Source organism: Pistacia vera, unplaced genomic scaffold, assembly GCF_008641045.1.
Source record: "Pistacia vera cultivar Batoury unplaced genomic scaffold, PisVer_v2 Contig425, whole genome shotgun sequence".
NCBI lineage: Eukaryota > Viridiplantae > Streptophyta > Magnoliopsida > Sapindales > Anacardiaceae > Pistacia > Pistacia vera.
This window is the reverse complement of record NW_022196252.1, coordinates 1,281,292-1,299,790: the sequence shown is the minus strand read 5'-3', so window position 1 is coordinate 1,299,790 and position 18,499 is coordinate 1,281,292. Positions and strand designations below refer to the sequence as shown.

Genomic DNA, 18,499 nt, shown 5'->3' with positions numbered 1-18,499 from the left:
CTCGATCGACCCCACCAAAGCTTCCTCTTGGTCCTCAGCAAACTCCTCCATCTAATCTTTGGGGTCAGACTCAGCTCGTTCCCTCCCACTTGGTCGTCTACACCGGCTGCCTTAGCCTCTATCTTCTCTCAGAGTTCGGTGTCGCCATTAGGGTCTTAGTGTGCGGTATTCTCAGCCTTGTATTCCTTCATTTGCTCGGCTTTGGCCTTGATCACGACATTCTTAGCTATAGATTTGCATCGCTCCCTGAGTGCGATTGACTCTTCTTCTTTCTTAGCTAGTACTCTTTTTACATCAAAGAGCGCCTTCTTGGCTTTAACCAATGCCTTCTTCAATTCGACCGACTCTAACTCAGCCTGTCGCTTCTTAGTGAAGCTCTCTTTTGCGTTCTTCAGTGCCTAAACCTCTCGATTTTTCATACCGATGTTGGATTTAGTCAACTCTTGGGTTCGCGCATCCTGGGCGACGATAACCTTCTTAAAATAGAGGGTCCTGCTCAAAGCCTACAAGAAAACACGCAGGTTAGCTCCATAACTTAATAAAAAAGTTAAAAATTAAGAATTACTTGAAGTTGTCGAGTCACCGCCCACTCAGCCATCGTAGCCATTAGCGGGTAGCAAAAATGATTCGACTAGATTGCCCATCTTGGGTACATCAGAGTAGATCAAGGCTGTGTTAGGAAGAGTGATCGTCACTTTCTCATCCTCATCAAACAGGACCTCTTTCGATGACCCAGCTCCGACCAATGACTATCTAACTAGAGGAATCGACTCAATCATGGTTGTCAAATCGCGTATCGTATCGGGTATCAAAAACCTAATTTTTTGAATCGTGTATCGTGAATCGTATCGTATCGTAAGATACACATTTTTTAAAATAATAAAATAATAATTTTTTTCTAAAAATTAATATAATCCCCAAGATTAATTAACAAATTTTGTGATACTATTGACTTTAAATTATGGTATTACATAATCAAAATTAATCACAAACTTAAGAATCTATATCATTTTTCAACCATTTATATCATTTCCAAGATCAATGTCAATATCTATACCTCCACTAGTGTTATTATTATCATGCAAAATAGCCAACAGATCTTCCTCTTCACTTTCTTCGTCTTCATCACACAAAATGGGCAGTACATTTTCCTCTTCAACAACTTTTTCTTTAGCTTTTTTGTTGCTAGCATTTAAGTTCCTTGGTCCTATAAAGAAATCATCAAACCATCAATATACATTGTACATTCAATTTTTTATTAAAAGAATTGATAGATTAATATCAAAGTAAGATATACCTCTGGCTCTTTTATTGCTAGGAGCACCTTCATCTATGTTGAAGCATTCTTGAACATCCATCCATGAATTATCATCCGGCAAGCAAGGATCTTCTTTTTCCATAATCCACTCATCATCGGATTCTATGTCCAATAAACATATTGGATCATATGCCTCTCCTTTCTCCTCTCTAAGCTTTTGCCTCATTTCTAATTGAAGGTTATATTTAACAAAGACAAGAGCATTCAATCTTTGTTGCTCCAAATGATTCCTTCTTTTAGAATGCACATGTTCAAAGGTGCTCCAATTTCTTTCACAACCCGTGGCACTACATGTAAGGCTTAAGACTTTTATGGCAAGTGTTTGCAACTCTTTGCACTCTTCTCCATAGCTGTCCCACCATAAAGCTTTTAAAAAATAATAATAATAATAACAAACACATTAGTAAGTTATAACCAAAATAAATAAATAAATAAATAACAAACATATAAGCAAACATACCCGGTTGTTTTTTGTCTCTTGTTATTATGGCCATATCCATTCCAAATAATCCTACTCCTCTTTTAAACTTGTCAAGTTGAGCATCAAGTTCAACTCTTGTTTCCACATCCGGATACATCTTCTCAATTACCTTGTACAATCCAATTTTAACTTCTTTGTCCGGATTGAAGTTTGGATCATAATGATACCTAATATATAAAATCAACATAAATTAGATTTCTAAATTCAAATTTTCAAGCAATTTTTATATGGATTAAAAAAAAAATGATCAACACTTACTTAGGATTAAGGTAGTATGTCGTTGCATGAAGTGGCCTATGAAGTTGAAAATCCCAACGAGTGTCAATTATCTTCCATATTTCTCTATATCGATGCTCCACATTGTTAAAATTCTTTGCAATTTGATTCTTTGCTCTTCTCATGGCTTCATAGATGTATCCTATTGCTGGTTTCGCATCACCATCTACAAGCCTCAAAACCTCCACTAGTGGATCCACACATTTCAAGGCAAATTGGATGGATTTCCAAAATCTTGTATCACTCAAGATAATATCCACCACTTTTTTCCCCTTAATTGTAGTAGCATATGTACTATTTGCCCATTCTTCTGATGCAAACATGGACGTAAGAGCTAGTTTACTATCCATAATGCAACTCAATATGAGAAAAGATGTTGCAAATCTTGTTACTACCGGTCTTGCTAGCTCTTTATCCTTTGAAAATTTTCTATATAAATTAAGCACCCATGTATGCCTATAAATGAAACTTGTGACTTGCTTGGCTTTTGCAATAGTGTCATAGAATACCGTAATCTTTCCAATATCCTCAAGAATCAAGTCCAGACAATGAGCCGCACAAGGAGACCAAAATAGCTTTCTCCTTTTCTCTTTTAACATTTTACCGGCAGCTACATAATTGGATACTCCGTCAGTTACCACTTGTACAACATGCTCTTCTCCTATCTCCTCCACAACACTATCAAGTAACTCAAACATTTTTTGAGCATTTTTTATAAATTTGGAGGTATCAATAGATTTCAAAAAAACTGTCCCACTTGGACTATTGACAAGAAAGCTAGTCAGTGATCCACCCTTTCCATCCGTCCACCCATCTGACATTAATGTGCAACCATTCTTTTTCCACTCATTTTTATACTTTCCAAGTTTTTCTTCCACAAGATCAACCTCTCTCTTCAAATAAGAAACTCTTGCTTCATGATAAGTAGGAGGTTTCAATCCCCTTCCATAATCTCCCACTAACTTTAACATGTCAACAAAAAGAGGACTTTTAACTAAATTAAATGGTAATGCATTGCCATAAATACATCTACATATACCTTGAATTACCTTTTCCCTATCCTTCACAACTTCATTTAAAGTTCTTTGCTTAGAGTTAGAACCACTTCCTTTTTTTCCCTTACTAAGAAAACTATCAATTTTACCCGTATTGGGATTAACATCTTGTTGTTTAAAAATGTCAACCATATCATCATCATCATCATCCTCCTTATTAACTTTCTTTGCTACCAACAACTCTTGAAATTTCATTTTAACATCTTCGGGAACTTGACTACATGGCTTAACTTGGATATGGGTTCCAGCAAGATGATTTTTCATTCGTATTACACCACCCCAATATGGTATACCATAATAGTTACATGTAAGATGCAATCTATTTTCCTCATTCACTTTTTTACAATGCTCCCATGTAATATCATCTAATTTTCCCTTTTTATTTCTCATGATTCAAATCTTAGTCTTAATCTAATGGACCAAAAGAGGCTGTAAAATACCAAATAAAGGAGCATAACATAAGGAAAACAAATCAAAACTCATATACAAGAGGTTTGTAAAATTGTTATCCATAAAACAATGCAACTAGGAATTTTTTAGTATTCTAATATTATATTATTTAATTGGCTTTAGTTTTATTCAACAATCAACAAAGATGAATCATTTTTTTTTATATTCTTAATGAGCAAATAAACAAATCAAGGTTTTTGTAATATTATATTACAAATCAAATATGAAATGAAAAGAGAAAAAAACTAGTACACCTGAACAAATCGTGTAAAACTTGGGTGACTTTTAGCTTAATTGGTTTAATAAATTACTGACTACTGAGAGTGGGGACCGAGAGGCTATGGTGCATGCAATTGCTCTATATTATTTAATTGTCTCCACTTGTATTCAAGAATAAACAAAGATGAATCAACTTTTTATATTCTTAATGAGCAAACAAACAAATTAAGGTTTTTATAATATTATATTACAATTCAAATATGAAATGAAAAGAGAAAAAGAGTTGTATACCTGAACAAATCGTGTTGAACTTGGTGACTTTTAGCTTAATTGTTGATTGCTGAGGAGTGGGGATCGAGAGGCTAAGGTGCGTGCAACTGCTCTCTTCACCATGAGTGAATCTTAGCTAGGGTAAAATTGGGGATGGGGTAATTTTAGGTGGGTTTTAGTGAATCGGGTCGGGTGACTTGGATCCGACCCGAAAATTTTTTTTGGGCCTTCGGCCCAAATTTAAAAAGTCATATCGCTATTTTTAAGGATATAGACCAATACGTATCGTAGGATACATATCAACGTATCAAAAGGTTTGCGATACACCCTCTGATACATATCGTTGGTGACCCATATCGAATCGTATCATAGGATTTGTATCGTGTATCGTAGGATACTAACAATTATGGACTCAATTGCTAGACTTGAACTCTCGTCGGGGTTGACTCCCTCTTCCTTTTGGCTCTACATTGTGCAGCCACATCACTCGCATTCAATATGTCTACCTTAAGGTTCCTCATCAACCTCTCTGTAATGGCACACTCCTCAGGTGTTAGTGGATAAAGAAACGAATGCTCGAATAGTATGTGATTACTGTAGCGAATTACTAGCACGTGCCACACTTGCTTCGATGAGGGGATTAGGATACCTCTTTGAACAGCTTCAACTCTGGCCCACATATGACTCATTCTCAAGTTAGATCTCTTTAAGATCACTCTCTAGTCTCTCTATTCCTTCAAAATGGCGAGAACTTCCCTCATCGTCACATCTAAGCCATCACCACTCTATCTGGCTTGGTTGAACTTGGGATTTGCAAAAGAAAGAGGAATAACACTTAGTAATCACATGTATAGATAAGAGTTGGTCTCTCAACTGTGGCTCTCCATGTCTATAGTATCTCACCCCGGACTTTCTCGTCGAATATAGCCTCCCCCTTCATAAAGAAGAACCGCTCCTTCTAATTCTTGTCACTTGACCTCAGGTTGGTCACCAAGTGGATTCGGTCGTGCCTAAAGGTGATGGTGTATCTACCTTTCCCTTGGTCATGCTCCTTCAAGTAGTAAGAATGCAATAGCTCATGCAGACCAAACATCACTCGATTCTGAGCGCATAACACCTCCAAACACAACAATAATCTCCACCAATTTGGCATTGTCTGTGTTGGTACGATCATGAAATGATTCAACACCTCCCAGACGAGCCGAGGAATGGGAAGGCGCAAACCATCGTGAAACCATATCTCATACATACTCACCTATCTTTTTGCCTCCCAATCGACCTGTTTGTAGCTCTTTGTGATTCTAATCTCTATAGAGCCACGAACATAGTACTGCATCCGAATTCACCACTGGTCATTCTCCTTGAGTAGAAGCGGATAGTCGGTGCCCAAGACCGCTACCTGGTCGGCTAGGCACCTCTACCGAGCTGCCACTAGTTCTCGGAGCTATCTAACTCATATTCCATTTCTTCCCCACTCATCCCTTGCCTCTCTGAACTGTCGCTACTTAACTCAGTAGCACCACCTGGCTTGAAGATGGCCACGTTCAACCCTTTGGGAATTCCCACTCGCACGTCGCCTTCTTTTGGTATTATAACCATAGTGGGGGCTGGCTCAAACTTGCCCTGCGCGTCTGTCTCCATGTGACTCTCCTTACTCGACTTGGAGTGCAACATCAAATGACACTATAACAAGTCTCGTTACGTTCGACTCGATCTTGTGGACTGACCGGATGACTAAGTGTAACCTAACTTCAACTAACCCTTTCACACATAACCTAATGCTTCACTCGACTCGAACAAAGACTTCCAAACGAGCCAAATGGTTGCCCTAAGTATGTCGACCTTGTCTTCTTTGACCCAATGAAGCCAAAACCATTCCAGGGCTAATCAGACTCTGTTTCTTAGAAGAAGAGCAAGAGAACCAGTGAAAAACACAAAAATTCCAACTCCCTCAAAATCTCTCCAAAAAACTAGCTTAAACACTGAAATTGCTACAAATGTGGAGAATAGAAAAACAAGAAAAAGAAATCGAGACTTGTAGAAGAACAAAAGTTTTATCGTGAATGAAAATGAAGCTCGCTTGTAAATCGCTGCTACAATCAGAGAAGATTTTTGAAAAGGGATGAAGAAACCCAAACGCAAAAGTGAAAGTGAAAACGAAAAGCAGCCTGAAGGATTTATCCTTTTTCTTCACGTCTATTCTGTCAGAATGGGCATGCGGTAGTTGGCGATTGGGTGCGACCATTCGGATTCCCACTCAAAGGTTAAAAACAAATCTCTATCGTACATGTGTCGTACGATAGAATCACCTCAGGATCTGCAATCTGTCTTGACCCGCTCAAACTCTATGAAACCTTACAATACATGCGTCTCATTACCATAGCGCCACCAATCACTCAAACAGAACTCAACTCAACTGGACAAGCTAACCCGATCTCTAGTCCAAAAGGCGATAAGTATCTTCCCCATGAAGTTTATACCACATAAGCACTCGACCTGACCGGCCAACCGAATCCTAAACAGGGGCCACTCTTATGTTTAGACATTCAATCTCAATACTATCTACTTGTACCCAAGCTCTTACTCCTAAGAGTCATACTTTTACGTTGTGGTATTAGTCTCCGATTTAACTTCCGGTAACCCTTCCTTCCCTTAACCCTCACTAAATTTTCTCATTCAACCTTACAAACTTGAGCATCAGAGTGCCTATGATAGACACCAAATCGGTGTTTACGTACACCTCACACTTGTTTGCTTTGTGTGCATGTGCAATGGGTTATCAGTGGCCTTAACCTCACGAGATCAAACCTTACTTCCACAACCGTAGATTTTAGCATCTACAAAGACCAAAATGATGGACATGTAAACATTTAGTAGCTAGAGAAATTGTAATGAAATTGGTTTAATTTAAAAAGAAATCATGAAGTTTGTTTTGTGATGTAAGAATTAAGAACATAGACAACTATGGAACTTTGTTTTGTAATCTAAGTGTTCATATTTCGTTTGATATGGTTTTGTTTATTAGTAAGTGTTGATTTTCGTGTTGGAAGGAAAAAAATATTCATTGTTCGATTTGGAAGGAAACTATGGAATCTGGAGAGCAAAACACGGTATTAGAAACAATTTTCGACAACAATGAAGATGACAACTCAATTACCTATGATGTGAACAAGGATGTAGTGTCCCATGGCAATTAAATTGTAAATTTGGATACCGAAGCAAGTACTGATGAATGGGAAGCAACTGTTGAATATGGTTCTTAGCAAGGTATGCTTTTCCGTGGCTTGGAATCTTTCTTCAAGGCATATAAATAGCATGCAAAATATAAATGCTTTGTTATTGTGAAGAAATCGGCATGTAAGGGGAGAAATGGTGATTGAAGATATCAAACTATTGTTGTGACAAAGGAAGGAAAGCATATTATGAGAAGTCCTCGAAGAGGACAAATTATCCTACTAGGTTAAATGTGGTTCTAAGATGTACTAGAAAGCGGCAGCTTACAAAAGTTTAGACAAACCACAATCATGATTTGGATCCATCAATGTGCAGGCTCATGGCAGGGCACAAGAATTTGAATCCTAAAGTGAGGAGAAATCTAGAATGCAGATAACAAGCATGTGACTATCAACGAAAATGTACGTTATTTTGATCTGAACATAAGTCAAGACATTTATATGTCAAATATTAACGAGGATTCTAGGAGTAGCGAAATGAGTGAAAGGATAGGGAATGTAAACAATGATATTAATCAGACAATGAATATCACTCAAGAGTTATCCAATATTGATATGAGAAATTGGATCAAATTATAGTAATGACAAAGGTTTTAGGGTGGAATTTTCTGTTTGAATGAATTGGATGAAATTATTTGATGTTCCTGATTGTTATGAGTTGTAAGTATTATTTTGTTATTGTTAAGAGGCTTGGTAATTTATTTATTTTTTGGTAAAAACACTATTGTTTGTTACTAATTTGATTGATGTTATTATGGTTTAGGGTTTAGACACTTAACAATAATGTTTTCATATAATTAAACGTCTAGTTGGCTGTAGATTGCATGGCTTCTAGTAGAAAGAAAAAACAACTTTAATTGAACGTACTCTTTTTTATTTTAATTCAAAAAAAAGTCTTCCCTAAACCATGCAATATTGTTTGTTGGAAACATGTCTGTATGATCTCTCTTCTTCAATGTTGTTTTCTCTCGATTAAGTCTACGTTATTTTTGGAAGTGTATTTTGTTTTGTATTGTAATTATTCGAATGATAGACTTTCAAGCAATACATTTTAAATCATTGTCTCCATCCAAAATCACTGTTGCCGCCCCTGCCATCGCCATCACCACCAAATCACTGTTGCCATCCAACCACTACTACCACTGTCACACAATCACAATCCCTATTCAACCAAATTAATAAATTTTAGAAAAATCATGTTCTCCAATGGACAATGGATTTTCCTGGACTCTAACCAGCCCTACACACCACAGAAAAACTTATAACACTTTTTGGGTATAATGATAGCAGTATTAATACACCTTATATCAATTGTCGAAACACACTTGCAATAGTTGCATCTGCCAAATCTTATCACCAGAAGATTAAGCATTATAAATAAATCATTCTTACTATAACATCAGAAATTAAAACATTTTGGTTGTCCCATTAGAAAACAATAATAATAATAATAATAATAATAATAATAATAATAATAATAATTATGCAAGCTCATTATAAACTTAAAAATTAAATAGTACATTGATTTCTATTTCATTTTCATTATAAACAAGCAGAAACTAATTAAAATGAAATGTAAAATCAAAGTAAATGAAGATAAGGTATACATGACCTGGTTGAAGCAAAAATAAAATCAAACATGCATGACCATGGAAACAAACACAAACATCAATTTTATTCAAGGTAAACATGACATCAACACAAGCAAAAACGATAAGGAACACATATTAAAACATGACAACTAAACTGCTCCATAATCCCACAACATCAAGTTCATTTAATTAATCGTATTCCCAACATTCTTCCCGATATTATTGTCATTAGTACGTAGCATCGTTCACATCCAAAAAAAATGTCATTGGAGGCCATAAGGGGAAAGTCATTGAGCAACACTTCTTCAACAACAAGACTTCCGAAGTCCTCATCGAGCCTATGAAATAACTCATTAATCTCATTTTTTCAGATCTTGGAGTTGCGATCTTGTGCTCTTGTACATGATTTCCATAGCTGTTGGGCTTGTAGGAATTGAGTTGCGTATGTTAGATGTGCTAGCCATGGAGATGGAAGAAGCAAATCTAAACAAGAAAGAAATTTGAGAGATTGTTAAGAATGTCACAGTTTTATAATGCACATAAGGTTGCCTTCAAACTTTTCATTAAATATTTTGTTGGTCAATGTATTAACCGAGGGAGAAGTGCCCAATGTAAACTTGATTTGGAACATAGGAAAGTATTAATTAGATGGGTGATGGTCAACATATTAATTGAGAGTTTAATGCCTAGTTTAACATTGCTTTGGAACACATCAAAATATTAATTTCGCATTGAGAGAGGTTTTCAACTTACTGCAATTTCATTTGAAGGTAGAAATCAGTTTGTATCTTCATCCATTGATCTTAGAGGTATTTACAGAAACCTTCTTTGCCCCTCTTTTCCTTCTTTCATCGAAACTCTGTAACACAAAGTGTTTTGCTTTAGGATAAATATTTATTTTCTGATAAGAATTGTGTTTCACTTTAGGATAAATATTATCGTTAATAGTCTTAAAATATAATATTATTTAAAAGATAATATTATCGTTAATGGTTTTAAAAGATAATGCGAACCCTAATCTCATATTAGAATATCATGTAAGCCATATAATGCTATACTATTAATGCAAGTAAGGCGATTTTTTAAAATGACATGCAGATATTCTATTTAATTTTTTTTTATGATTCACAAAATCATAGACGTAAAAAAAAAAAAAAAAAAAAAGGTTATACTACTATGTAAAATTTGTGTCAAACATGTTATTTCAATAATATATGTGTATGGTGTTATTTGGTGAATCATGTCATTTACCAAATTACATGTTAACTTACATGTTGAATATATATATATATATATATATATATATATATATCTAATAAATATATATATATCTATAATATATAATTAATACTACATATGAATATATGATACAATATATACAAAATCACATAGAATATGCAACATGTAAGTATACTCAATTCTAAATTGTGAAATACAACATATAAAGATAATATTTATTATCTTAATGAAATAATTCAACAGTATGGCATACTATATGCATACTTCAAAAATATCACAGAACTCAAGTTCAGGGTTTCTTTTTATGTAACGTCTAAACTTAATTATTTCATCTTCAAGTTGGATTATTTCATTATTTTCTTCCATACTATTGAATGGTTTGAGCAAAGTAGCTAACTCATTTCAAGTTACAGCTTGCAATTGGTGGAGGTGGTGGTGGTGAAATTGAAAAGAAAACCAACCATGGTGGTGGTGATGACGATGACTACTTTGATGATTTTGATGATGATGATGAAGGAGATGAGAATGGACTTTTCTAGAGGCGGATGCATCTTGAAGAGTTTGGAGCCCCTGTAGGCCCAATTAAACTTACTAAAGAATTGTTGATTAAATAATTCTCTCTTAAAAATAAATAAATCTCTCATTCTCAATTGTTTTTAACTTAAATTTCTAGATGTCACTAATTTATTTAATTTCTACCAAGTCTTTGATAAAATATTCTTAGAAGCAGTGTTGAATGAATGGCAGAAAACAATGATGGATCTACCTGCTAGTTTCTGACAAGCTTATGGAACGGTGTAGTCTCTGTTCGGTCATTTATTTATGAGCAAACGACATAATCCCACCCGAAGTTTGGGAAAATCCCAAGTTGGTACCCCTGGTTCAATTTATCCCATTTTGCCACTCTTAATCTAACACCGTTCGCCTGGTTTTAACAGCAATAGGGTAAAAATGACATTTAAGATAAATTAATTCATATAATAAAGAAGCCTAGGGAAATGTTGCAAATTAAATTCAAATAATAAAGAAGCTTAGTGAATCGTTGCAAAATGTGTGGAGAAAGAGAATGTATGACGGCTGGAGTTATTGCAAAAGTCAAAAGAAAAAAAAAATTCTCTAACACTCTTACACTTTCTTTTTCAAACGAAAATGCAGATTTTTTTTTTTTGAAAAATTAACCCATAGACATTAACACACGAACCTCATCGCCTCTACAACAAAAATGGCAACCATTAATCCCTCTGACCTTCTTCCTATCCCACAGTCGAACTCGTAAGCCTACCATTTATAGTCTCTTACTGCCACTTTGACTCCTTAACAAGATGAACAAAATCAATATTCCAATGAATATCCTTATCTCCTCATCATCCTTCTAGCTAACGACCTCTCTTTCAAGCCTCACTGAATCCTTGCTGCTTGGTTTTTTTGCTTTGACTCCCAAACAAGATGAACAAAATCATTTGTACGCTTATCATCTTCATCAGTGGCATTGGGCGAAAATGGTAAATCGTAAACCAACATCAACGACAACTGTAAACCGGTGAATATGAAATGACAACCAGACCTAGACCCATTAACCCGAAACCACCGTACCGATCACGCAGACACAACCTTGGGAGAAATACGAGCCATAAAAAAGAAAAGAAGTCTCATTGGTTAGAGGAAGACGAACGACAGGTAAAGAAAGAGGACGGTTCGAGGAGATGGAAAACATGGCGACGTGGTTTGCGGCATGGTATATCGACAATTTATTTGGGTATTTTTTGTATATGGTTTGTGCTGGATTTTTCTGTGAATTGGTTTTTTAGTTATGTGTTTGGTGGTGGTGTATTGATGTTAGGGTTATGGTGGTGTTACGGTGGTGGTAGATGGATTAGTGGTGCATGTTTGCTGGTGACGGTGATTGTATGATGGCGTTAGGGTGGTTGTTAGGTGGTGGTAGGATGGTGATGGTGGTAGTAGGGGGCTTTAGGATTAGAGTTCGGGTTAGGGTTTTGGTGTAGTGGTGGTTTAGGATATTGGTGTTGCATGGCAATGTTAGTATTGGTAGTGGTGTGTGTATGGTGATATAGTGGTGGTACAATTGATAGTGGTGTTAGGGTGACTTTCAGTATTTTGGCTGGAAACCAGTAACCGTCTTAAATGCTACCTAGTAGTGGTTGACAACTTTTGGTATAACAATGCCACGTACCTAGGGTGGTGGTATGGTGGTGATGGTGGTGATAGGGGGCTTTAGAATTAGGGTTAAAGTTTTGGTGTAGTGGGGTTCAGGATATTGGTGTTGCATGGCAGTGTTAGTATTAGTGGTTGTGTGTGTATGGTGGTAGAGTTGATGGTGGCATTAGGGTGATTTTTGGCATATTGGCTAGAAACCAGTAACTATCTTAAATGCTGCCTAGCAATGGTTGACAACATCTGGTGTAACAATGCCAAATACCTTGGGTGGTGGTAGGGTGGTGATGACTGTTGTAGGGTGGTGGCAGTTGATTTTTTGTTTATAATTGCTTGGTTGTGTTTGTTTATGCAGGCTGAAACCAAATTCCCATAACTTTAAAGTTGAAGTGTTTAGTTTAGAATATGATACACTAAATGTCGGTCTTGTTGAGTATAGTTACATATGTTTTATTAAAGATGTGAAACGATATGTGGCTTTGGAGAATGAGGTTGTCGAAATGAACCCTTATGAGAACTTTAAGGTATAGATTGAGCTACCCTTTTCAGGGGCTAGATACGTAGTGCAAGGGGATGATGATATGGAATTCATATTTGAGCAATATAAGAGTTTTGGCAAGTGAGTGATAAGGGTCTATGTAGAAGCCATACCAATGGACTTTGTTGAACTTATAACTTAATTAGAAGCCCAACCAGAGGACAATGAGGGTTTTGTGAGGCAGGATAATGAGGAAGCTGAAGAGGCTATTCCAGATGAGTTCTATTGGAGTGTTGAAAGTGATCATGAAGTTGACCATGAGAGTGGGCAGGATGGACAGGGAAGTGGGGTGGTTGAGCGAAGAGAAACTGGACAAGAAAGTGGGGTGGTAGAGGGAATTAAAATTGGGTAGGGAAGTGGTAAGGTTGAGGGAAATCAAACTAGGCAAGGTAATGGTGGGGTAGATGACATTAAAGTTCAAGGAGAAATGTATGAATATCATGAGGACAGTTCATATGAAGGGTCTACTGATGATGATGATGATGCAGTAACTAAGTTTAGCAAGCACATGAAGGGTCAACAGTTTGTATATGGGGATAATGAGAAAATCCATTTCAAAGTTGGTCAAATGTTTGAGGGAGTTGATCACTTTAGGAAGGTGTTTTGAGATTATGTAATTTAGAGAGGGTTTTTTGTTAGGAAGATTCACAATGAGAGAAGAAGATTTAAGGCCAAATGTAAGCAAGCAAACTATCCATTTCATCTATATGCTGCTTTGATGCATGATGATGTGTCTTTTCAGATTAGGAAGTATAGGCACACACATACATGCACGAGGGTTTATAATAATAAAGAGGCAACAAGTGCTTGGATGGCTGAAAAAATAGGAGACTTCATCAGATCCCAAAAGGGTTCATCAATTAAGCCATTGGTAGACACGTTGGGTAGGAAACACTATTTGCAGTTGTCTAAATCCAAACTTTATAAAGCTAATAAGCTAGCAAAGGGGAGGTCAGACAAGCTCCATGCAGAGTCCTTTGCTGGTTTGTTGAAATATGATCACATTGTCAAACATACCAACCCATGTTCCATGTATAATGTGAAATCTGTTAGTCTAGAAGTGATTCCAAACTTTTAGAGGTGTTTCTTAGGATTTGCAACACAAAAGAAGGGGTTTATAGAGGGTTGTAGGCATTTTATAGGTGTGGATGGTTGCCATCTTAAAGGGCCTTATGGTGGAGTACTATTGTCAACAGTTTCTATGGATGCTAACAATGGCATTTTCCTAGTAGCAATTACCATTTGTGAGATAGAAAACAAGGAATCATGGAGATACTTTATAACCTTGTTGAAGGAGTTTATAGGGGACATTGACCCTATCACTATCATGAGTGATAGGCAAAAGGGTTTGGTGGATGCTATACAGACTTGTTGGCAAAATGCTAGTGTTAGACATTGTGCTAGGCATGTTTATGCTAACTTTAGGAAAAAGTTCCCCGAGTTGAGGTTAAGGAACTTGTTTTGGGCTGTTAGTAGGGCTGCCAATATCATTGATTTTCAACAAGCCATGGAAAAGGTTGAAGCTATAGATAAAGAAACTCATAGGTGGATGATTGAAAATGATGTGAGATCTTGGTCAAGGCATGCATTCGACCTTGATTCCAAACCTGATCATGTTACAAATAACATGTGTGAAGTCTTTAATAGCTGGTTGGGAGAGAATAGAGAATTACCCATACTAAGCTTGTTAGAGCATTATATGAGGAGGGTTATGGTACAGATACAAGCTAGGGCAAAGGCTAGGGATGATTAGGTCACAACTATTCCCCCTACTGTACATAGGAAAATCAATGGTCTAATTGAGCCTGCTAGGAATGTTGAAGCTATCTGGCCTGGGGTGATAAGTTTGAAGTAGTGGATAACAACTGCCTTCCCAGTAGACGTTACATCTTAAACCTTCAATATCAAACTTGTGACTATAGAATGTGGCAACTTTCTGGAGTCCCTTGTGTGCATGCAGTCCGCTATTTGCTTTTTAGGAACATTAGAAATATGGAGGATTATGTGGACTCTTCATTGAGGATCACTTCATATGTAAAAACATATGTTGATCACATTCACCCTATACTTGACCCACTTAGTTGGCCTTACTTGCTTGGGGGTAGGCAGCTGAATCCACCTATCAAACATAGTAAGGTTGGGAGACCCAAAAAGGCCAAAAAAAAGGATGCCGATGAAGAACCAAGGATGACCAAAGGTGCAACACTTAGGTGTGGGATCTGTTAAACTTTGGGACATAACAAGAGACATTGGCCACAAAATCATTCAAACAACAAGAATCAAAGGGTATTTTAAAGCTTTTATTTAACATGATTAGTATTGTTTTTGTAATAAAATTTGTTTGCATTAACATTTGTTTTCTTTGCTTTGTTTAGAGAGGAAAAGTTTCATCAACCCCAACAAGTCAGACATGTCAACATTGAAGCAACTGTCAAGGGTAGTAGGTTAGTGTAACATCAGTCCTTCAAATTTTAACATTGTTACATTGCTTCAAACTATGAAGGGCAGCCTCTTAAATTGATTTTATGATTTTTTTTTTTTTTTAGGTACTTAAGGAGTGTGGAGTTGAAGCATGCTGTTGTTTTTTGGTATGATAAAACTGTAGAAGCATGATGTTGGTTTTTTTGGATGTGTGGAGTTGAAGCATGCTATTGTATTTTGGTGAAATTTGGGGAAGTTGTACATAGGACTTTGTTTGTTAGTCTTGGTGTGCAAATATGGTGTGATAATATGGTACAGGTAGCAACTAATTTAGGTTGTCTATTTTGAATGTTGTAATTGATTTAGGACTGCTGTAGTGGGTTTTTTTGATGTAATATGCAACTTTAATTTTCTTTTTTTGGGTGTTGATCATCACATTTCAAGGCCAAATTATGTATTTTTCGTATATATGTTCAATGCAAAAGTGTTTAACTCAGTATGTATGGTTGTAGTATGATCTTTGATGTTGGTTTTGTGTAGGATGTGTTTGTGTTCAAACTTGAAACTTTTCAGGATGTATGCCAATTTTTAAGAACTATTACTTTGTTGTTATACAGCTAAACCCTCAACATTCAAACAATTGTTGCTGAACTTTCAACAGTTTAGGGGCATTAGGGTAATTTCACTATAGTTGGAAAATAAACTAAAGATAGGGGCATTTTTTGTTACACGTCTATTTAGTTTTTTATTTGCTAAATAATCTAAAGTCAAAGGTTCAAGGGTATTTCAGTCATTGTTACTCGTTGTCACTATGTTAGATCCATCAGTTATTAACAGTGTTAGATTAAAGGTGGCAAAACAGGATAAATTGAACCAAGGGTATCAACTGGGGATTTCCCCACACTTCGGGTGGGATTGTGTCGTTTGCTCTTTATTTATTTGTCTGTTGGCTCTTATTGCTACACACTTACTTTAATATTGCTTCTAGGGATTAGTCAGCTCAGCTCAATTGCTAAAGTTCCTAGCAATTAATGTTAGACCAACTACTACCAGATTTATTTTGTGAGCGCTTCCTGAAGGAATTTCTAGGGCATTCATTGGTAGGTAATGTCTCGATTTGCCCTAGAATTATTTGGAATAGTTTCCTAGAGTTATTTATTTATTTATAATTTTCTGTATTTTCTTCAGGATTGCATTGTGACTTATGTCTCGAACATTTTTATGAATTTCCTGCTTCACATTATTTTCTTGAAAAGTCATTATTTTGTTTGTAATATAACATACCTATTTATACCAAGCTATTCCTAATAACAAAAGCAATCCCAATAAATAAAAAAAAAAAAAAGTTTCTATTACAATCTAACATTCAAGTAATGGAAAAGAAGAAGAATAATAGTTTTTATTACAGTTATATTCTCACATAAATTAGAAGATGTGAGCTAAAAGAGAAAATGGTGAAGGCTTAAAATTATTTCCCTTTTACCATTACTTGAATCCATTATATTGTTCATAATTATAGGTGATTAATTGTAATATATTTTTAATTAAATATTTTATTATTTATCATACTTACTTAAAAACAATTATGTTATGATGTAGTTAAAACTAAATTTATGTCAAATAATTAAATATAATCACTTGCTTAAATGATTACTAATTTTTTAATTTTATTTTTTTAGAGAAAATCAATAAAACTCTTTTAAAAGTCTTGAGAGAAATATCTCCATTACATTATTTATATAACCATTAAATAAATTACTATCAAATGTTTTTTCCATTTATATATTCATCCAATAAAGTCATACTAAGTATACATAATTTGAAAATTAAGAAACACAGGCGTGACTTGGATCTTGAAACTTAAATATACTAAATACAGAATTAAAATAATGTTGTCTTGTGTTTGGTGATGTAAAGGGCTGGAAAAAAATATTTATGTTAATAATTAACTAAAAACTTTAAAAAATTATTTAATATTTATTTTTAAATTATAAAATACATTATACCATTTTCATCATTTTAATTTTTAAATTATTTATATCAATAGTTAGATGATATTTATGCATGTATATATATGGTATGGCATACTATATGCATGTATATATATGGTACACTAAAAAATCACATTGTAAGTCATACTATTAGGGATGGGCGCGGGCCGAGTCGGGGCTGGGGACCCCATTCCCTGTCCCGGTTACCCATTCTCATGACCGTCCACGTCTCAGCCCGACCTGATGAACGGGGCTTCGTGAGGAATTTCCCCCCACGGGGATATATCCCTCGAATGGGGATTTTTGCCCCGTGTAGGTCAAAACTTTCTGCATGTTCTCACGACAATGATATTAAATTATTATAATTATGAGAAACTAATACGTTAATAGGTACTATATTTGACTGTTTAATTTTAGTAGTTAATTCATTAAAAAGACTAAATTTAAGGTAAGAAAATATAAAATCAACAATTTCTTGTAAAATTTAAATTAAGATTTAAAAAGCAATACATAACTACCATCATAAGTTAATTTAATTGTTACTAAGTTAGTGACACCTTTTCTATATATTATTAAATAGAGAAATTTAGATTCCACATTCTAATGTTTTATGTTGTTGAGTCATTGTAATGTTCCACTGAAATAGTCTCATCTACTAAAATTCATAAAATAAATACCTGAAAGAAAATTTCGTTGAGAATTGATATGAATATGGTGAATAACAACAATTTCTTGGAAAAAATTGAAACATGCTCATGGATTTCAAAGCAATAAAATATAAACATCTTTCAGGTTGCAACATAAACCTCATAATATATTGGTTTGGTAAATTATAATAATCTAATCAAAATTTTTTTTTGGGCCATGTATTATTATTTTGTGAAATTCACAAAGTAATAATACATATATTTAATTATTAGACTCCCTCATTTAAATTATTTTCTATAAATTTAATACAAACATTAGAAAGTATTATAAAAGTAAACATCATAAAGTTAGATACATTACTTAAAACCATGATTTAAACTCTAATTTTATAAACAATCTCGCAAAGGAAACAAAAAAAAAAAACATAAAATTCTTAAAAAAGAGGGGTGGGGCTTCACAGGGACGGGCCGGGGCGGAATTTGCACTATCCCCTCCCTCGGCCGGTTCTCAGGTGCGAGGATTTTTCTGAGGACCATCCCCGGCTCTATTCCCGAATTTTTTGAGATTCCCCGCCCCATTCGGGCTGAGTCGGTCCG

At 35.3% G+C, this 18,499-nt stretch overlaps 1 protein-coding gene across 1 annotated transcript; it reads right to left on the bottom strand.

The window, feature by feature from the left end:
• Nucleotides 1-477: 477 nt before the first annotated feature.
• On the bottom strand, nucleotides 478-3,394 carry LOC116143083. The gene is made up of 6 exons (XM_031428499.1): nucleotides 3,125-3,394; nucleotides 2,058-3,037; nucleotides 1,779-1,966; nucleotides 1,298-1,684; nucleotides 1,058-1,207; nucleotides 478-503 (listed from the first exon to the last, which is right to left on the bottom strand). The coding sequence occupies exons 1-6, from the start codon at nucleotides 3,392-3,394 to the stop codon at nucleotides 478-480; spliced, it is 2,001 nt and encodes a 666-aa protein (XP_031284359.1).
• Between the last annotated feature and the right edge of the window lie 15,105 nt (nucleotides 3,395-18,499).

Excerpts from the sequence above, each read along its gene's own strand:
- LOC116143083 (XM_031428499.1), bottom strand. The coding sequence starts at position 3,394 with ATGAAAAATCATCTTGCTGGAACCCATATCCAAGTTAAGCCATGTAGT. Across the intron at positions 3,038-3,124 it reads TTGTGAAGGATAGGGAAAAG|TTAGTGGGAGATTATGGAAG; the intron begins GTAATTCAAGGT and ends GACATGTTAAAG. Across the intron at positions 1,685-1,778 it reads AAGAGACAAAAAACAACCGG|CTTTATGGTGGGACAGCTAT; the intron begins GTATGTTTGCTT and ends ATTTTTTAAAAG.